Source organism: Psammomys obesus, unplaced genomic scaffold, assembly GCF_907164565.1.
Source record: "Psammomys obesus unplaced genomic scaffold, mPsaObe1.curated_primary_1811, whole genome shotgun sequence".
In the NCBI taxonomy this organism is placed as follows: domain Eukaryota; kingdom Metazoa; phylum Chordata; class Mammalia; order Rodentia; family Muridae; genus Psammomys; species Psammomys obesus.
Genome location: NW_026585644.1, coordinates 20,130,453 through 20,152,446, shown reverse-complemented (window position 1 = coordinate 20,152,446; position 21,994 = coordinate 20,130,453). Strand labels below are relative to the sequence as shown.

General features: G+C 47.1%; 1 protein-coding gene across 4 annotated transcripts in view; it reads right to left on the bottom strand.

Annotated features, from left to right (window-relative positions):
• Atp6v1c2 (ATPase H+ transporting V1 subunit C2) overlaps nucleotides 1-21,994 on the bottom strand; it is a 35,956-nt gene that overhangs the window by 10,735 nt on the left and 3,227 nt on the right. For 2 of the 4 annotated variants that reach the window (XM_055625430.1, XM_055625443.1), the window contains exons 4-7: nucleotides 11,017-11,102; nucleotides 10,175-10,204; nucleotides 3,568-3,662; nucleotides 265-356 (exon numbers count right to left, since the gene is read on the bottom strand). In XM_055625430.1, coding sequence (XP_055481405.1) covers nucleotides 265-356; nucleotides 3,568-3,662; nucleotides 10,175-10,204; nucleotides 11,017-11,102 — 303 coding nt within the window. The remainder of the gene's footprint in view (nucleotides 1-264; nucleotides 357-3,567; nucleotides 3,663-10,174; nucleotides 10,205-11,016; nucleotides 11,103-21,994) is intronic. The other 2 variants (XM_055625435.1, XM_055625453.1) reach the window with 1 other exon arrangement.

The following is a 21,994-nucleotide window of genomic DNA, read 5'->3' as shown; positions in this document are numbered from 1 at the left end:
GAAGGAAGGAAGGAAGGAAGGAAGGAAGGAAGGAAGGAAGGAAGGAAGGAAGGAAGGGACAAGCAGGAAGAAACACCATGCTGCTCTGTTCACAGGCAGGGGCAGCCACCCGGCCTGGCTCTGTTCTCTCTTCCTCTGCCCCAGGGTCCTAAAGCATAGCTCCATCTGTCCACCTGGTTCAAGGGCCACCGCCATGGGGCCCCTCCCCCCACAACCCTCCCTGCCAGATACAGGCACACAGAATGCAGTGGGCAGGGTACACACGTGGATTTCTTCTCCAAGTTCTCCAGGTTGGCCTTCAGAACACTGTAGGCGGCTGTGCGGGACTTCAGGTCTGTCTCGATTTGTGCCAGTTGCTGGGAGGGAGGAGGGAAGAGACGCTCCTGGTCACCTTGAAGAGTTAGTGAAACTCTTCAAAATCTCACCAAGCATCCATGGGACACTTAACAACAGTGATCAAGGCAGCCACTGGGGGCTCAATTCCAGCCCTTGGGAGGGCAGAGGCAGGAAGATCAGTTCAAGTTCATCCCCAGCTACATAGGCAATTTGAGGCCTAGGCTACATGAAATCCTGTCTCAGGATAGAGAAAGAAACAAAGAAGAAAAGAAACAAAAGAAAAAAAAAAAAAAGAAAAGAAAAACAACGAACTGCCTACTCACCAGGGCGGTCCTCTCTGTCTCCCTCCTGACTCTCCCAAGCCTCGCCCAGCACCTGCCCTGTTAGGTCATGGGGAAGTGAATGGGGACAACACCTCACTGAACAGGGGCTGAGGTACCAGACACACAGCTTGCCCAGTGTCATACACTAGCTTGGGGCTTCTTCCCAGCAAGCGATGCTGAACTGTCAGGCTCCCAGGTAACTCCATGTCCACCTTCCTTGTCCCTGCTAGAGGGCAGCCAAGGATCTATCCTGTCTTCCATGGTGACCTTCCGTGTTCAGCCTCCCTGTCATCCATCTCTCCAGGCTTGACTACAGCCTTCTCCCAAACTGCAGGGGCACAATAACTGAGCACCTCTGTTCCCTGCCTCAGGCTCTCCAGCTGTCTAATAGGGGAGGAATGCCATCTTTAGAAGAGCCCTAAGAACAGTTGGCCACAGTGAAGAGGGGTTCAAGACAACAGCAGTAAGTAAACTCTGGAGGCTAGAAGGCAGTGAGTGATTCAGGGCCACAGTGAGCCCCTCCCACAGCCTGAGCTCTGAGGTAATGTAAAGACGATCTGGCCCTGCAAAAACACAGCATAACAGTGAACAATGCCCCGCAGCCATAACTATAAACTGGTGGGTGTGGGTATTTGATAACATCAGCTGACTGGCAGCAGTGGGTACTTCAGAGTATGTAACACAGTGGTTCTCAACCTGTGGGATATGACCCCTTTTGGGGTTGAATTAACCTTTTGCAGGGGTCACGTATCAGATATCCTGCATATCAGATATTTATATTACATTCGTAACAGTAGCAAAATTACTGTAATGGAGTAGCAATGACGATAACTTTATGGTTGGGGGTCACCACAACATGAGGAACTGTATTAAAGGGTCGCAGGGTTGGGGAGGCTGAGAACCACTGCTGTAGCCTTAACACACAGGCCACCCCCTGCTACCAGTTTGGCAGCTGTGATGAGAGTGTTTGTGTGCAGCAATGTCTGCCCCTGCTATAGGGCAGTGCAGGGTTTTGGTGGAGGAGATGTTGAGAATCATGAGATGAAACCCATGATATTGTGGAAGTCTCAGTTTTAATACTCAGAATACCCTCCAAAGAGGAGGGTCCTCTCTGAGCCTTGGGCACTGCTCACCACTATAGAGGAAAAGGGAATGGGAGCTGGACCAGTACAGACCTTCAGTGTCCCTGCCTTTGCATTGATTATGCGGGTATGACTTATCTTTTCCTTACGTTCTAAAACTATTTTCCTTTGAAACCATTATAGATTCCCGGGACATTATAAAAATGCTCCACAGAGATCCGGGCGCCTTGTGGGGTTTTCTTCACTGGGGACACCCCACCGCGTATGCGCACTAGGCTGCACAGGCTGCATGGCTACACTGGACACTTGGATCACACCACATGCCACAGTCAAGGGGTGGCCACACCGTGTGACTACTGGACAGTGTGCTGTGCACACTGAACAAGGCCCTAAACTGCCCCCCTAGAAGAACAAGGACAGGCTGGGGGCACACTCTTAGGGCAACGTGGACTCCTACAACCTCTGTCTCACCAGCCTGTAGTAGCTGGTTCCCCGTGGTGGAGAGTGCAGCCATGCACACAGCACAACTTGTGGAATTTGATCTCCTACCTACATCCCTTCCCAGTCTGATGCTTCAACAGCTGTACATTTGGGAGCCGTGGACTAGAGGGTTGCCTACTACTACTCCGGAGAGCCAGGTCTAGTGTCCCTTGGGCCTCAAAATCCCAAGTTGTCATGCCCAACGTCAAGAATCTGTGTCCTCTGGCTTGGTGAGGATCTCTGGAAGCCATACTTGGCACAATGCCCTGGGATGGCCCTGCTTGAAGCACCTTTGAGAACCTCTGCCTGATTGTCTTGGAAGGGGATGTAAGCCCAAGGGGCTACACCCAGATTCCCAAGAGACCTGAAGGAGTAAAGGATTCAAAGCCGCCCTCCCTGCCCTACCCTGTCCTGCCTACTGCCCTCGGGGAAGCTCAGCTACTCAGAAAACAGGGCAGCTTTGTTCAGGGTAGAGCTTGTTCTGTATGCATCAGCAACAGGACAGGACAGTCAGCCCTCAACCCTGGTGAAAGCACACAGAAGCTATCTTGTCGATGGGATGCCCAAATGTTCCTGCATACCCCTCTGCTATGGGGCTTATACACAGTGTAATCGAGCTGGAGACCATCCTTAGAAGACAACACCTGTCATGGGACTGACTTGCCACAAGACACTTAGGGGATGAGTTGGCACAGTGTGACTGAGAGGTGGGGCTACTCAGCCAAACTGTCTTCTAAAGCAATGAAGTTTCCCAACAGAGCTGGGCCTGGTGCCCAAGGCCTGTAATCCCAGCTACTAAGGAGGCTGCAGCAGAAGGAACAAAAGTTAAGTTCAGCTTGAGTTACAGAATTGGTTCAAGGCCAGTCTGGGCAACTTAATGAAACAGTCTCTCAGAATAAAAATTAAAAGAAAACTGCAGTAGAATGCTTAGCGTGTGAAAGGCTCTGGATTCCGTATCCAGTAACTCAATCACTCGACCACCAATCAATCGTCGAAGGGGCACTGGTCCCCAAGTGCACAGTGAGGGAGGAGAGATTAATCCTTCCCACCCATCGTAGTGTTTGAAAAGAAGTAGGGGAGTGAAGTGAATTGCTGTCTGCGTCTGGGGTCAGAACACAAATGCCTCAGGCCCGTCTAGGGGACTCTCCTGTGGGACAGTTCTCTGGGTGACGGGTACACCCAAGTCTCTCCTGAGGTCTAACCTTACCAGGGCATGGTACGAGGAGGCCTGTCCAGGGCCACTCACAGGGCTAACATCTCAACCCTTTGCTTTCCACCGTGATGGGGTCCCGACTCCATGTATATCATCTCAGATGGTTGGATGGCTCCAAGCACACTCTCCTCACCTTAGCCAGTGTGTCCACCACGCTCACCAGTGGCTGCTTGGCAGGATATTTGGCCATGTCCCACTCAAAGTGTGTCACGAAGGATGTCAAGTCAACTGGAAGAGCAAAGACAGCTTGACAAGTGAACACAGCCTTTCTGTCTCTAAGACTAAGACTTGAACCCAGAACCAAGCCAAGCTGAGACAAACTGAGCTTGTTGCTCACACCAAAGCAGTCAGGGAGAAGCTGAAAAACGAAGAACAGACATAGGCTCTGGAAGAGCAGATGCTCCATGAGGGAACAGCTCAGAGCCAGTGGGAGGCATCAGCTTGCCATGGAAACACTCCAAGGCAGAGGGAAGGGCAGTGTAGCAGGTGACCTCTGGCCCCCAAATTCCCCTCTGCAGCTTCCACTGCGAGTTTGCTAGGAAGCCTGCTCTCCCTAGAGGTTGAAACCAAGGTGACATTCTGTGGCCATCAGTAACTTCTCCACCTTCCAGAGTTGCTCTGCCTACCCTCCCCAGCTGGGTCACTGCTCTGTTTTGAGGAATCCCAAAGGCACACCAGAAAGCATCAAACCAGCCCCCCAAGCCACACAGCCATGGCCTGTCACAGGTGCCACCTGCTTGTGGGATAGTCCCCCTGCTTCTTGAGCCCCACCAAGAGCAAGGCAATGTTAACCCACAGCGTTCACTGTAAGGAAGACCTCTCACAGCTCAGCCACATGCTGGGACTCGCTTGTGACTGGCTTTTTTCCACCTAGAGCCTTGGGCATCGTTTAGTGACTGGCTGTTGCATTTCCATCAAAGCTGAACAAATTCCACTGCAAATAACGATGTTCCTGCCTATGCTAGCCAGCTGTACAGTAGAGGAATGGGAGGAGCTGATGGTGGGCCAATTGAACTGACATATTTTAGTCCACGGAGCCTGGCTGATTGTGATTTTTAGAGGTGTTTTGTTTTGTTTGAGACAGAGTCTCACTGTGTATGTAACTCTGGCTGGCCTGGAACTCACTATGTAAACCAGGCTGAACCTTGGGCACAGAGATTTGCATGTCTCTGTAAATCAGTAAGACACCACAGTCAGCTGTGGTATTTAGTTTTAGCTATTAACTGATACAATCTAGAATAACCTGGGAAAAGGTCAGCAAGGGACTGTCTGGATCAAACTCTGGGAATGTTTGTAGGGGATCGTCTTGATTAAGTAATTGGTGTGAGAAGACCCAGTCCACTGTGGGCAGCACCATTACCTTGGCTAGGTCCTGGACTCTGTACGTGTGGAGAGGGAACTGAACATAAAAAGTACACATGAATTCTTTTCTCTCTGCTCTTGACTGGATATGACTAGCTGCTTCAAGTTCCTGTCTTGACTTTCCTTCAGTGATGCACTATGACCTTGAAATGTCAGGAAAATAAACCCTTTCTCTTTTAAAGTTGCCTTTGTCAAAAAAAAATTTTTTTTACTATCATAAATGAAACTAGGACACTGGTTTAAGCCCCAGATGCCAACAAGAGAGAAAATGAGTCGGTGTTTCTACCTGAGAAAGTGGTCAGACCATTCACCTCTTAAGGGCTTGCTTGGTTGGTTTTGGGACAGGGTCTCACTATATAGTGCTGGCTAGTCTGGGTCTCACTATGTAGACCAGGCTATACTCAAACTCACAGAGATCCACCTGCCTCTGCCTCTGCCTCCCAAATGGTGAGATTAAAGCTGTGCACCACCAATTTGGCCTAAGGGATTAATTACTCTTATACTCTACACATCCAGAGGATACATGTTACTTCTCCTACCCTCTTCCTGTCTTTCTTTCCTTCCTTTCCTCTTCTTTCCTTCCTTCCTTCCTTCCTTCCTTCCTTCCTTCCTTCCTTCCTTCCTTTCCTCTCCTTTTCTTTCTTCCTTCCTTCCTTTCCTTTCCTTCCTTCCTTCCTATCCTTCTTCTTTTTTCTCTTTGTTTATCCCTTTGATCTCTGTGTGGCCCAGGCTGGCCTTGAACTCCTAGGTTCAGGCCACCCTCTTGCCCTAGTAGGAGTAGGCATTCTCTAGTAGCTGGAATGACAAGTGTGCAACACCATGCTTAGGGGGGATTTCCCACGACAGGGTCTGTACACACCAGCCCTTCCTTATGTATGTTCGTCCTTATGCACATGGAAAGAACCTGTGGTCACCCTCCAGACACTCACCTTTACCTATATGAAGTCTGGCTCCCTGCTGTTGGGAATCCAGGGCAGACACCCTTCCCTCCCACTTTCAAGTGCTCATAAGTGTGCCAGGGATAGTTCGGTAAGCAAGGGATAATATCAGGTTGTTAGAGAAGCCACCATGGCTACCACTGGACAGGGACCCTGAAGAAGCAGACAGAGGCTGCTGTGTATGGCTGTGAGAATGTGAAGGGTCAGAAGGACTAATGGCCACATGGAAGGGGAGTGGCAAGAGTCGAGATGAAACTCCTGGAGTAGGGAGGCAGGAAGACAGGCCAGGTGTAAGGTCAAATCTGTCCCTTCATGCCTGGAACCATCATGAAGAAGTAGGACAGGAATACACAGTGGGAGACTCCATGTTGGGAGAGGATGGAAGCCAGTGTGGAGGTGAGAGAGAAGAAAGCTCAGAGGGGCAGGAGAAGCTCTGGGAGTAGAAAGGAAGGAAGCCACTCAGTAGGGTGTAGGGACAATGACACACAGGGTATGAAGTAAAGTGACACCCAAATTCCTAGGCTGGGTGACTAGGTGGAGGGAGGGACAGTCATTAACCTGGCAACCATGGAGCAGTACAAGGGATGGGGCAAAGAGGATGAATTCAGTTTGGGGCAAGCCCAACTTTGATGAGTGAATGTATAACCCCCCAAGAGAAGATGGAAAACAAAGAGGATTCAAGAGGGAAGTGGCCCTAGTACTTAACAGGCAGGAATGCCTTAAAAAAGCAAAACAACATCAACAACAACAAAAAAAAAAAAAAACAAAAACAGTGATGGTGGGGCCAGCCAGTAAGGAGATGCAGACCTGCAGCTTCTCTTGGGCTGGGATACATGAATCAGCTCATCTTATTTACTCTGCAGCCCTATTAAGGGCCGTCATTATCTGCATGAGGAAACTCCATCACAGAATAAGTTACGTAAGTTCCATCACAGCAGGAAGAAATGAAATAGAGCACACAACACCCTGTCCATCCTGGAGGAAGATCCTTGGTCCCTCTTCCCATCACTAAGGGGACTAGCTAAGCTGCAGGAGTTTCTTCTAGAGTGGCTGGACTTGGCAGAGGCTGTGGAGAGCCTGTGTAACCACACTGTAACCTTTCAGTGACTGCACTGGTATTAGAATTTACAGGGCACCTTGGCCTGGGACAAGAGAATCTCTAAGATGCTGTGAGTGGAATTGGAATACCTGATGGGATTCATGCTCTTGAATAGGGAACATCAGAGAGCTCTGCCCACACACAGCCAAGGAAAGGCCATGAGAACGTGGATGGTGGCTGCCATAACCAGGCAGAGAGTCCCCACTCGAGCCTGAATCACCTGGCCAGGTGTACTGCCCCACTATCATAATCTCAACTCTTCAAAGGTTGAGGCAGGAGGCTTGATTTGAATTTGAGCCTACACTGAACTACACAGTGAGCTCTAGACCAGCCTGGACCCTAGAGTGAGAATGTGTTGTGGAGGAATCCCGTTGTGTAGAATTTTGGGATGGTGGTCCAATTGGACTGCTTATTATTAAAAGTTTTAGCATTAGGACAAGTTTTGTCTTTGCCATGACCCCAAAACTAAACAAAGTCACATGAGACCTCATTAGAGACAGCAATGCTAACTGTGGGAGAGCATTGGTCAAGAGAAAGAACTCCCACTGGTGATCTCAGGCCTTTCCTGAAGGTGACGAACCAGCAGCCAGACAGACGTCACAGCGGTGTGTTTTCAGGGGCACACCCTCCCCACCCTCCCTGTCACCTCCAGCATCCTGGATCCCTTCCACCCAGGCCAAGTAGTGCCCAACCCCTCAACCTCTCACCCAGCTGCCCTAATCAGTCAGTGCTAAGGTTGGATCTGCTGCTCTAATGGACCATTCCCTCCCTGTCTCCAGAGCCCATCACAGGACCCTAGAGAACCAAGCAGCCCACAGAATGCTCAAGACACTGACAGCCATGCTCATCATAGCCAAGATGGCCATGGGATTTCTATTCTATAGGCTGATTGGCAGAGACAGTTCAGAGCAAGCTCTGCTCTTTAGACCTTGCCACCAGGTCTAGGGCCTCTGTGGCTTTCACTCTTAGGAGGGCACATTCCACTGCAGGGTACAGGGCACTGTTGGTCTCTCTTCCACCAGCCTGTGAGCTCTCAGGGGCACCCAGGAGGCTGACAATGATCTCCTGCAGGAGCTCAGTGGGCCTCTGGGTTGGCAGCTATAACCTCTTCTCCCTCGATTCTCTTCCATATCTCCCACTTCCATGCTAGCTTTGGACACTAACCTTTGCTCAGAGCATAACCTGCAAGTCCTTCCCTGTCTATACCATGGGCAGGAATACTGTTCCAGAGTGGTATCTGCCACTCTGGCCTTCAAAACACACTCCCCACAGACCGATGCCTTCTGAGCAACAAGGACTTTATCTGAAAAAACCTGAGCCAAGGCCTTGTTAGCATACAGGATTCTGACTGCATGGGCCTAATGCCTGGCTAGCTGCACACATGTTTTCTGCTCTGCTTCTGCTAGATTCACATGGGTCTAGGTCTTATCATACTTCATACTCAGCTAGTGGCAAAGACAAAGCAAAAGCTAAGAGCCTAAAATGCGACTGTTATTAAGTCCATTTGCAAGTGAGAAAAGCAAGGCCCAGAAAGTCGAACGACCAAGGTCAAGATGGCCTGACCAGGTCTGACCACTTCAGGCCTTCATGATATTAGTGCCTTAAATTCTCCCTGCAGGAGATGGGATTAAAATCCCATGTGCAGAATAACACAGAACTCTAGGAAATCCTATTCCAATATGAGAGTGCCCTGAGGAAGAAAAGGCTTCTGGGAGAGTTTGACTTGAATGAGGTTTAAAAGGTATCTTGACCCTAGCTGGATTTTGTGGGAGGTGTTGATGACCAGGTGTATGGTTAAGATTTGGCTGCTTCTGTAGGCACCACCTCACTGTGCTGGTAGGCCTTTGGCAGGGTTGGTTCACAGAGCATGCTCAGAAAGATCCTTGAAAATGATGGGGACTAACCCACAGGGGCCTTGTGGGTTAGCGTGGAGATAGTGACACTGGGAACCAAACAAGAATGACCAAGTTTCCACTGTCTTAGTGTGCTGTCTCTTAGAAAGAGTGCAACCCAGTCAGGGGTGGATCCCACACAGAATGATGCCTACAGTTAAGTGGCATCAACTTTGAGGTGAAAGCTAAGCATATGGGTTTGTTTGCTTTTTGTGGTTTGTTTGTTCTGGTGCAGCGTTAGGGTGGGATCTCGGGGTCTGGTGCTTTGCTAGCAAACACCACCAAGGAGCCCTATTCCCAGCCCTGGAACATGAGAGTGTTTTGATCAGCATTTGAGTGTATGCTTAAATCCTGAGTTCTTCCTTCACATCCAGAAGAAATTTTAATGCAGAAAAGAAATGCTCCAGCCTCCTAGTCTGGGGCCCTTCAAGTCACCTGCTCTGAAACAAGATCAGTTGGTGAACTTGGTAGGGTCCTTTGTACTTAGTAGTTTTTGTTTTGTTTTGTTTTGTTTTGTTTTTCAAGACATGCTCTCTCTCTCTCTCTCTCTCTCTCTCTCTCTCAGTTTTTTGAGACAGGATTTCTCTGTGTATCAAGCTCTGGCTGTCCTAGACTCAATTTGTATACCAGGCTGGGCTTGAACTCATAGAGATCTTCCTGCCTCTGCCTCCCCAAATGCTGGGATCACAGGCGTGTACCACCACGTCCGGCTTGTTCTTAGGAGTTTTATTCACTCTGAAATGACTTGCTTGGGCTGGGGATGTAGCTCAGAGTAGCATGGCTCAAACAAAGCCCAGGGTTTCGCCTCCAGCAACACATGAACCATAAACCAGGCATGGTGCACACACCTCTCATCCCAGTGCTTGGGAAGAATAAACATGAAGATAACCATGAGCTTGAGGCCAGCGTTGGCCACAAGACACTGTCTAAAAAAGTAAAATAAATGATATTATTTACTCTTTCATTCTGCCAGTTACAGCAGATGATAAAAAAAAAAAGCCAACAGTTCCTTCTACCACGAGGAGTGGTCTAATCTAGACTTATGATAAGCACTAACCTCACTGAGGTCACTTGAAGAGAGGCCTGTCACCTAAGCTGACATCCTTACAGAGCAGGTGGTACACCAGAGACAGGCTTTAGGACAAGGCAGACAACAACCAGAAGGATGCTGAAGTTCACCCAGAGCCCCATAGAGTCAATGCAGTCCAGTTTCCAGGTAACATGCACGTTGCTCAGGATAGGCAGAGGGGGACAGGAGGGAGCGGGAGACAGCAATGAAACAACTCCGAACTGCATCACCTGGGAATGGTGACCAGCTCTAAAGCTGTGGCTAGAGAAATCCTTGAGGCCTGATCACTGTACCCCCACAACCAGTCTGACGCCCCACCTTCCCAGGGACATGCAGCAGCACACTGAGCATGTGCACAGCCAACAGCACGCACAACCTACTCTTTAAACATTTCATCTTTTCCTTCAGACCTGAAACATAATGTAAGACGGGTTATTAAACCACAAAGACATGCACATCCAGGTTCAGAATGGGGAGAGCGGATACTTCCATTTGCCGATGTAAGCCAGTAAATTGAAAAGCCTTTTGACATTTCCATGGGGGGCATGCATGTGTTCATATATGTGCTGCTTATCCCAAATGATATAATTGTAAGACATGTATGCTCTCGTTTACAATATGTGGAGAGCCAACGTGAATTTTCTCCACAGACAGGTAAATATTTAATTCTGGAGTTTTAAAAGTGTCCAGATTTTGTTTTATGTATGTGTGTTTGCTTCTCTATTTTGAGACGGAGTCTTTCTTAGGCTGGGCTGGTCTTGAACATACTAAGTATCTCAGGATGACCTTGACTACCTGCTCTTCCTGCCTCCACTTCCCCAGTGGGAGGACCACAAGTGTGCACCACCATGCCTAGACTTCAAAGTCTCCAAGTTATTGCTATACATTTGAAAAACAGCCCAAATGGTATGTGCACATTCAACAGCCAAAACAACATTAGATGATATCTGAATATGTGTCTGTCAGCAAAATTTGGGAATGGGAGCACTCGTCATAATGTATTTTGACACAGCCCTGCTGTCTCTGGTTGGAGGCACTGTTTGGCACATGCAGCTACTTCTCACACCTTGTTTAGAAAAAAAAATGATAAACGGGTAGAGGTGTGTGGGATTTTTCCATAGGTGGGACAGTAAGGGTTAACAGGACTGGCTATTCAGAGCTTCCATTGTGGCCATGGTGAGGGAAATGGCTCCTGAGAAAGAAGAACCCTTCGTGGACCTACCTCCGTTAGCCAGGAGGTTCTCCTGTGCTTTGCCCTTGGAGTCTTCCATGACCTCCACCACACTCTGCGCCATCCTCTTTATGAGGCTTTGGGGAGAGAAGAAAGAGCCAGTGAGGGCAAGGAGTTGCCTGCAGGACCACTCCACACATCCTGCTGGCAGAGAAAGGAGCCCTCACAGCAATCTGTAAGGAGAGACTTAAAACATGAAGAACCTCCAAACCAGTCATTCCACTTCTGGGAAACCATCTTGAGGAAACAGGAAAAAACACCAGAAAGGCTTACTGAATAAAAAATGTTCTTTACAGCGCAGTTGCTGACAATAAGAAACTGGAAGCAACCCGGAGGTTCAACAATAGAGAATTGTTTAAGGGATGGTCTATCCAGCTGACGGATTATTAGGCAGCCACTGAAAATAAGGTTTACAAAGAATTTCAAATCCCGTGGAACAAGGCATGTATTATAATGTTAGATGGAAAAAAAACAAGACAGAAACTTAGACAGTACAGCGCTCCTGGGCTGCGCTCTGAGCAAATATTTCTACTTGATACTTTCATATTATAATCTGGTATTGTTTTTTATGGAAATGCCAAACTTTGGGCCTCCAGCAAACATACTGGTCTCAGGTCGCACAGCTGGTCACAGGTGGAGGATGGGATAGAATCCAGTGTTCCATTCTTTCTCCCCCCCTTCTCTCTCCTGCCTGTCATCCAACTGATACAAGATCTCCTGTAGCTCAGGATGTCTCCAAACCCACTATGTAGCTAAGCATCCTTAAAGATCTTCTTGCCTTCACCTCCCCAGAGTAGGTATGCAGTCATGTATCCCTATGTCCAGTTTTTGTCATGCTGGGGGTCAAACCCAGGGCCTTGTGTATGCTAGGCCAACACTCTACCAACTCGGCTATGTCCCCAGCTCCACATCCTCCATTATTGCAGGCACAAGTTCCGCTGATCACTCATACCATGGAACCTTGGCCCTGCCTTAGAACCTGAGGCAGAGGAACACCTTGAAAGACCCTGTTGTTTAGAGGTAGGAAGAGAAGGAGGTAGCCATGTTTTCTGGACTATCGTAGTGATCAGAGCTGATAGGCAGAAACTGGAAGACACAAATAGGAAGTTGTTTAAAATGAGCAACCACAGCACTTGCCTAGCATGTGTGATCCCAGCACTGCTTAAAAATATATAAACAAAGCAACCAACAAACAAGTGAACTGGGCTAGAGACATAGCTCAAATACTTGCCCAGCAGATACAGAGAACCCATTCCACCCTCGGCACCTCAAAGAATATGCAGTGCCAGCACTGGGGAAGCAAAGCAGGAGGAGAAGTTCAAAGATGTTCCTGGCTACTTAGCAAGTTTAAGGCCAGCCTGAGATTCATAAAGGGCCTGTCTCAAAAATAAGAAAGATCGGGCATAGCGCTGCATGCCTTTAATCCCAGCATTTGGGCGGCAGAGGCAATGTAGATTTTCAGTTCAAGTCCTGTTAGTCTACACAGCAAGTTCCAGGCCTGGCAGGGCTACCTTGCCTCAAAAAAAAAAAAAAAGTATATAAATATTTTTTTAAAAAAGAACAACTATTGTCCTCCAAGCACAGGAAACACACCAGTTATGCATTCTTCTGGAGTCTACCTCCCACTTGGGTCAAGTGTGCTTAGGGCTCCTCTTGATAACGACTCTCATCTATAGGAGTCTACAAGGTGTCAATTTTTCTGTGATCACCGTTTCAGCCTCACGAGGATTCTGGGAAGATGAATATTATCCCACCACTTAGATGAGGAAACCGAATCAATCTGCTCCCCCTCAGGTGTCTGCAAGTGGGCTTCAGACACAAGGCTCTTGGCCTCTAGGTCACACCGCACTGCAGACACTGTGGCCTGCCCTGGGTTTAAAGCCCCCAGTGTGCCTGCATCTCTTTGAATAGCACTTAACAGTCTCACTGCAGACAGCCTTGAACACGAACCCAGATGTTTTCTGGGTGTTAGACTGGGGTGGTAACGACAGTCTAATGGGGCCCTTTGTAGAGTAAATGATGCAGTCCCCAGGCATTGCCACGGAAGACCTAGAGGTTTGCTCTGGGCACCTGACTGACTGTTCTGGGTTCTCTACCCTCTGGTTCCCAGGTAGGTTCAGCAGATCAAAGGGAAACAAAATTTCCTGTCTGGTTCCCTCTGGCAAAGCTCTTGGCTCCTGCAGCCTCAGGGTTGCACCTCAGCCCAGGTCCCTTCATTGTCCCTTAAGACTTTACTAGAGTCCTGCAGAACTCGAGGCTTCTTTGACACAGTAGACCTCCTCCAGTTACCTAAAATGAGTGTGCCTTCTGTCATCTGCTGGGACCCTGAGTCAGTAAGCAAATTTTATCCACTAATGAAGCAGCGACTATGCACTGAGCATTATTTTTGCAGGTGCTGCAGCATAAGCTAAGTCCCTGTTGTCACAGAGCTTCAGTTTCAGTACTATTGAGAGTTCCTTTTCCTTTTTTTTCAGATCACCATGGTAACACCACGAAAGTTGGTCCTATTACTGTCGCCACTGCATCCCATCCAATAATTATCTGTTTACAAGAAGGTGGTGAGACTCCAGCAGCTTCCGCCTCACTTGACTCAGCAGTCACTCAGCAATGTCTGTTTAATGAATAAACAAGAGCAGCACAGCACAGCACCTGTGATTTTTCTACTGTTCTCCATCTGCACCCCTTCTGAAGTGTCTCACTGCAGCAAATGTGGCCCCTGGGCCCGTACCTGGCTTCCGGAACATCTCAGAATAACATGCTCCGATGAAGCTCAATGGCTAGAAAAACCACTTGTCCTACAGAACAAAAGCAACTTGCTGTGATCAGTGACTGCGGTCACCAGAGAATTACCATGTCATCGAACTAGAAGATTTTTTTTCTCACTGAAAGGAACTGGAGAGTCTCAGGCCATTTTCAAATTTCCTTTTCTTCCTTTACACCACGAGTGTGTATCCCTTTTGTGTCAGAAGCGAGCAGCTTCCTCATCTACAGCATAGGATCCCATCACGCTGCCCTGACACAAGGCATTCCATAACGCTAGGTTGCTTCCCATTTGAGCTGATGTTGCAATGACCCACACACTTTACCCTCTTGTGTGTGAAATGGGATTCTAGAAGAGAGGAACTACTGGAATGACAAGGATGGTTATTTATAAAGTAGGGCCATTGTCCTCTAAATCCACTAAACACGTGCCCATTCCTCCCGCAGGCCAGGAGTCTGCTTGTTTCCCTAACCCTCACCAACATCAGCCTTTTAGTCTCTGCCAGCCAGGTGGCTGGAAACCTACATCTCCGTGTCATCCTGATTTACATTTCTGTGATCATCAGGGAGGCTGCATATCCCTCCTCAGGTCTGCTGACTACAGAAAGGCTGCTTCCTTCTTTGAATCACAAGTTCAAATCCATCTCCTCTTTTGTTTTCCTCTGTTGCTTCCTTCACTTATTTGTATGAGATTCCATGTTTTGGAGACCTGATTCTGGGGACAAAACTCTGGCACCTTTCTCTAAAATATTCAACAAATGAATATTAAGGTGTGTGTTGGGGGAGATATAGCTCAGTGGCTAAAGTCACATGACAGTAAGCCTAAAGACTAGAGTTTAATCCCAGCGAGACTCAGGTGGTAGAGGGAAATAAGTCCCTCAAGTTGGCCTCCGACCTCCACACATGAACTATGGCACCCACACATACCCACACATACACACACACACACACACAAACACACACACACACACACTATAAAAATGTAATTCATGTTCTTAAAATGTTATTAGTATTAGCCTACATGGGAAGATGCACAGATCATATTTTTAATGAAAATGAACTGAAAAAATATGTGATGATCTCACTTGGTCATATGAATATACTTATTTGTCAAAACTCACCAATCTGTTTACTAAAGATGTACACATTTCACTGCACACACACACCACACACACACAGCTGCAAACATTTTTTTAAAAAGATACAGATTAGTTGAAAAAAAAAGGAAAGCTTAACTTTGTTTTTAAAACATAAAATAGATTTAAAAAAACACTGAGTAATAGTGCAGTTTTTTTTATCATTTTAGTTTCAATGTTTTTAAATGTTTATTCAAGTGTGTGCCTACGTGCATCTACATGCCTGTGAGTGCCCACAGAATCTTAGAAGAGGACGTCAGATCCCTTGAAGTTGAAATACAGGCAGCTGTGGCTGTGAGCGACCCCTATGTGGTTGCTGGAAATTCCAACAAGAGTTGGAAACCTAAGGGGGAGGGGAAAAAGTATGCAGAAACTAGATCTTGGCTCCAAAAGTAGCTCCCCCAGGGTCTAAGCACAGAACTGCAGCTTCTCCCCCCCAGAAGCACAGATGAGCACCATCTGTGTAAGATGTGGGAGAGATCTCAGATGATCCCTAGTTTCTGTAAAAACAATTCCTCTGAGGCCCTGTCTATAGGTAGAACAGAGGCTGCAAGCACTGGAGGAATCCAAAAGGAAAGGCTCACCCCTCACCACCTGAGCCACAGCTCCCAGGGCCCAAGCACCGACCGACCAGATTCTTCCTAAGTGGCCTGGAGGGAGCTCTCCCTGCATATTGTACAGTAGGATCCCAGTGTCTGAGAGGCCCTGCCAGTGTCTGCGGCCCTGCCTGCCTCGGAAGCTGAAGCTTCCAGCTTCTGGTAGGAAACATTAGTCTGCTCCATCTCTCAGGATGGCAGATGTGAGGTTCCAAGCTCCTGAGGGCAAATCTGTACTGCAAAGACCAGGCTTTGGGGCTAGGGCAGCGGCTCAGTTGGTCAAGCACTTGCCTTAGAGATCGCCAGAATCCATATGAAACATAAAGTAAACTAGTGTGATGGTGCATGTTTGTAATCACTGCTGGGGAGGCAGAGACAGCTGGGTCCCTGAGACCTCCTGGCCAGCCAGCCAGCCTAACCTATGGTGAGAACTAGGGCCCAGTGGGAGGCTCTGTCTCAAAAGAAAAAAATGTGTTCTAGCCCCTGAGGAACAACATCCAAGCCTGGGCTTTGTCCTTCTCACTTATATACATACACATACATACATACATACACCACACACATATACAGAGAGAGAGAGAGAGAGAGACATAGTTCCCTCCTCTTCCCTAACTCATTGGTGAATTCTAGCAAAGCTGGATAGAGTTGGTCTGAAATTGCCCAGATGACTGGAGGAGAGAAAACAAGTTACAGGGCTGGGCATAAGGAACCTCTCAGGGTTTGAAGCACTAAGAACAAAGCTCCACCTTGTGAGCCTTCCTTGGTCCTCCAAAGGGACTCTGCAGTGCATTACCTGACTCCTCACCAAACAAGACCAAGCCTGAGGACTGAGGAAACTGAGGCAGAGAACCTGGAAAACCGACACCCACTCCCACCCCAAGTCACACAGCTTGTCCTAAACTCCATGTCCCTATCACAGAGGCAGGTCTCCATCTGCTACAGGCACCGAAGTGTTCCTAAGGACAGCCAAAAGCCCCAAACTTGCCCTGTGTCCCAGTGTGTCCAGATAGAAACTGCCACCCAGGAGGAGTGCCCAGCCTGAGAAGCCTAGAAGCTTCCACCTCTGCCAAAGGACAATGACACGCACTCTACAGCAGAGTCATCAGGAAGAGGCAGCACACACTTTCTTGAGGCTTCTAGAGGTGTCTGGAGCTTCTCTGCTCCCGGCAGCTCTGGGCGGAGAAACACACTGCTTTAATTCCACCTGACTTTTACAGACACTGGAACTTCTGAGGATACCAGAAGTTTAAGAAAGCTGGCTCCGGAGGAGCATGCCTGTCACCTGGCTCCGAGGGAGAAAGATGGATGGTGGAGTGAGCTGAAGGGCAGTCTGGACACCTTTGTGAGATCTTGTTCAAGAAATAAAAAAAGTAAAAAGTCTGGGGACAGACTTTGGTGTTTGCCTAGTAAGCAAGCATGAAGCTGTAAGTTCAGTTCCAGCCCACCAGAAATGTTAGACTTTACAGAGATTTTCCCCTGCACACTGCAGAGTCACTCCACAAAAGCACCTTTGCCGTACAAAACAGAATTGTTTTTGGCAGGCTGGCATTCTAGAACTTGAACACCATAGCCTGGCAGAGTAAGCTCTTAGGAGGTGGAGGCAGGAGGACCAGGAGGTTAAGGTCATCCTTGACTATATAACAAGTTTGATGCCAACCTGGGCTACATGAAACCCTGTCTCAAAAAAATACAACCAACAGAAAGCCAGAGCACCCTTAGCCATTGTTTGCTTGCCTCCAGAGGAGAGACAGGTAAGGAAGGCTGCTAGATCTGAACTCAGCTCCCAGAGGACTATCATGAAAAGTTCTGAGGTCCCAGGGCCTTTTAAGATGAGGTCAGCATCCCCTAAGCATCGGGAGAAAAAAGGGTCAGCACATAGGAAATTACACCTTGAACACCAAGCAGCACAGCCACTGAGCCCTGGTGCAGGATCCTGCTCCCCAAGAGCTGGCTCCAGGACACACAAGGGGAAGGGCACCCTGGGGAGGTGTCCAGGGGCTGCATGAACAAACAAAGGGAACAGGTAAAGCATGAGAGCGGAACTACAGGTGGCTAATAGGCACTTGAAAGTGTTTAGTCTGGCTGGGAATCCAAGAAATACATGTGAAAACAATCACACAGCCTCCTCCTTATGCCAAGTACATGGGCAGTCTCTCAAGGGTACTTAGCAGATGGGGATGAGGAAAGGGCCTCTTGTCACCCTCCAGGAACAATTTAGCAATGTGTACAAACAACTTAAATATGCCATGACACACACACACACACACACACACACACACACGTGTGTGTGTGTGTGTGTGTATTACTGAGAACCAAATACAAGGAGAACCTATAATTGAAATCTGGAGGTATAATTTTAGGATAATCAAAAACAGAGTTACATTAATGATGAAGGTAATACCTAAAAGAACAAAGATGGTTGGAGAGATGGCTCAACAGTTAAAAGGACTTACTCTTCTCACAGAAGACTCAAATTTGTTTCCCAGAATCCCTGCCAGGTAGCTCACAACTGCCTGTAACTCCAGCTGCTAGGAATCTGATGCCGTCTCTGGCCTTCACTGGCATTACACACACACACACACACACACACACACACACACACACACACACACGCATTCATGAAAGTAATTAATTATAAAATAAATCTTTAAAACAGAATCAGCAATAGGTTAGGTCACAAAGTAAAATTTCAAGAGCTCAAAGGTAGAAATAGCTCCTGATTCATTCTTTAATAATACAGCAATAGAAGTAAAATAAAATAAAATAAAATAAAATAAAATAAAATAAAATAAAATAAAGCAGAAGAAACAATTTAAAAATAAAACAACCTTCCAAACATATAAGGATTAAAAACTGTAGAATACCTAAATTAAAAATAAGATGGCTGCCTGGTGTAGTGGTGCACAGCTTTAATAGCAACACTCTGGAGGCTGAGGCAGGCCAGCCTGGTCTACAGAGTAAGTTCCAGGACAGCCAGGGCTACACATAGAAACCCTGTCCTGAAAAACAAAGCAAACAAACAAACAAACAAACAAAAGACAACACAACACATTAACATTGAAAACATATAATATACAGAGGAAAAATTTCATTGTTTTTAGTATTTTAGAAAAGAACAAAATAAAGAAAGGCTAATGTGATGTGCTAGCTCAGTGGTTAAATCAGATGAACTGAGTCTCACCCCTGGAGCCCACATAATGGAAAGAAAAAAAAAAAAACTGGCTCCCATAAGTTTTCCTTTAACCTATGTGTGTACAACAAACAAACAAACAAACAAATGCAATTTAAAAAATTTAAACTAAGCAAGAAATCCAATATGCTTTCTTGGGGAAAAAAAAAAAAAGCACCCAAGTAAAGCAAGAAGGAAACACGATTATGTGCAAAAGTCTAAAACTTTAGAAGTCATGGGTCACACAGCCAGAGAGGGGAAGCCTAGAGACCTCTTCAGGAGGCCACCCCACATGCGCCACGGTGTCCTCGTGAGACCTCTCTGGCATTGCTGCACAGACATCCACCCTTTCATCAGTCAACTCTTAGACTACATGGAATCATGAAGGAAAGGAAAAGCCACCAGTTAGTCCACGTGACAAGTGACGCGCCTAAGGGCAAGGGGCAGTCAAGAACATATCGGAGGAGCCCACAGGGAACAGCCAAGAGTGGCCACACGCCTGTGAAATGCAATCTATCAAGCAGCACCACAGAACAGGCTAAGGTTCTGTGTTGGACTCAACTATTTAGAAGAGGAGGGGAGGCTATTTAAAGGTAAAACCTCTGGGTTTCTTACATGTTTTTTTTTTAACTGATTTAGAGTAAACCGACACTGACATCATGAAGAAATGAAATTTTCCAAAAACAGAATGCTCTCATAAGCATAAGCCTTGCAGCCACATGGAAAAACACTCTTGTGCCCAAGTAAATAAATAATAAAAGGCTATGGAAACAATACACCTTGAAAACCGTCCTTCTCTGTTCCCCTGGGCAGAGGCAGTGCTGACAGGTTCCTGCCGTACAACTTACAGGCCCAGCGAGCATTTGTTTATCTAGTAACACCTGAGGACTAGTCAAAGAACTAGGGAGGCCATTCCAAAGGACTGAAGCCTTTATGACTACAGTCTATTCTTTGTACCCTAAGCTCTAGTTGGACTCCTAAGGAAAGACACCTGTCTTGAATGAGACTGTATATATTCGGGGGTGCTCACAGCTCACAACTGCCTCATTCCCATGCAGGAAAGTGCCTGAGAATACACGCATACACGATGAGAATATACTTTCAGTCTCACAGCGCCTAGTCTCTGCTTTTAAAAATAGTTCTATGAGTCCGTCGTGATAGTGCACACCTGTGATCCCAGCACTCTGGGAGGCAGAGGCAGGTGTATCTCTGTGAGTTCAAGGCCAGCCTCATCTACAAAGAGAGTCCAGGTCAGCCAGGGCTACACAGGGAAACCCTGTCAGAATCATACTGTATCAGAGTTTTCAGCACTGGCTGGGCTTCAGTGAGTGAGGAAGGAGCTAAGGTGCGTGCAGAGGAGAAGCTAACGGTGTCATGGCCTAGAAGAAGGAACGGCTGTCATTTCTGCAGCTGGCTGGGGAACAGCCCATGCCTCCTAAGCCAGCTGCACAAGGCAGCAACCTCACACTGCAGCCTGCCCAGAGGGAGGAAGTGGAAAGCAGTTGACAGCCAGGGGGCTGCTCTCAGGTTGCCAACTTCTGTGCACATCATCTGATTTGACAGCTTGAGTAGATCCTAGCCTTCTAGCTAGATGTGAGTTACCGAAGGCCAGTCAGGCCTCTGTGTGGTACACAAAGTACACTTTTTCCAGGGTAACATCCTTTCAGAGGCTCAAGGCTGGCATTGCATCTCTTCCCTTCACCCATCACAATAGCAGAGCAGCAGCCACTGTTGTCAGCTCTGCAACCTGCAGTGATGAAGATTGTCTCCACCTAGATTAACAACCTCCCACATAGAGCAAACAGACTGATCACGAATCAGAAAATCCAATTCTCTCTCTCTCTCTCTCTCTCTCTCTCTCTCTCTCTCTCTCGTTTTGGTTTTTCCAGACATGGTTTCTCTGTGTCACCCTGGCTATCCTGGAACTCACTATGTATATACCAGGCTGGCCTCAAACTCAAAGATCCTCCTGCCCAGCAGAAAACCCAGTTCTTAGGCCATGATCATCACACATTTTGTTGAGAGTATTAATGGGATCAGCAGTTCTTCTAGGGGCAGTAGGGGCATATCTGCAATTGCATACTCTCTGAACCCATACCTACATTTTCATCACTTTACATGTACACCAAGAAGACAGGCATCAGTGCACTGTTGGCAATGGCCAAAGACTAAAAGATGTTAGCTTCCAGCAATAAAGAGACAAGCAAGGTAACACACCCAGAAACAAACAAACAGGCAGCCATGAGCTAAAATGAAACTTTCATTGAGGTATATTATTAGACAAAAGAGGAAAAAAAGCAGAATATACAATATATGCTACCATTTACATAAAATTATTCTCAGGCTGTACAGTTTTATTTGTATAGTCTCTCAACTGAGATGGTCTCAAGTAGCCCACAATGACCTTGCTGTGCAGAGGATGGCCTTGAGTTCTGGGCCCTTTTGCCTCTGCCTCACCCATATTTATAGGCGAGTGCCACCACAACTAGCTTATTTTGTAAATGAAATCTTGCTATGTTGAGCTGAGTGTAGTGGCACATGCCTTTAATCCCATCACTAGGGAGGGAAACAGAGGCAGGCTGATCTGTGAGTTCAAGGCCAGCTTGGTCTACAAAATGAGTTCCAGGACAGCCAGGGCTGTTACACAGAGAAACAGAAAACCTTGTCTCAAAAAAACAAAACCAAACAACAACAAATGAAACAAAGAAGACAGAAAAAAAAGAAAAGAAAAGAAAAGAAAAATCTTGCTATGTTGAGACAGCTGGTTTTGAACTCATGGACTCAAGTAATCCTCTAACTCCTGAGTGCTGGGCTTCAGGCATGTGTCACTGCATCCACAAGGACTATATACATATTGTCTTATACTTTCATAGACTACCTCTGAAAGCCTTGCCTAGTAAGTTATAATGACAAAGCTTCAAGAGAGAGAAACTTGAGGGAACAGGGAGGAGGCAAACAAATCCAAAGAAAACTTATTTTTCACCCTGTAGTCTTTTTTGTTGTTGTTTTTTTGAAGTTTTCTTATTTGTACATATCACTAAAAAACAAACTGAAGGCATACATGGGGCTTGGCAAGCATGTTGAAGTTTAAAGGCAGCCAGGGCTGCTTCAGTTAGCTCAAGGGCAACCTAAGCAAATTACTGTTAATCAGAACAAAAGGAGGGGAGAAAAGGAAGAAAGGAAGAAAAGAAAAAAGAAAGGAGAAAACAAAGGAAGGAAAGAAGGAAGGAAGGAAAGAGGGAAGGAAGGGAAGGAGGAAAGGAAGGAAGGAAGGAAGGAAGGAAGGAAGGAAGGAAGGAAGGAAGGAA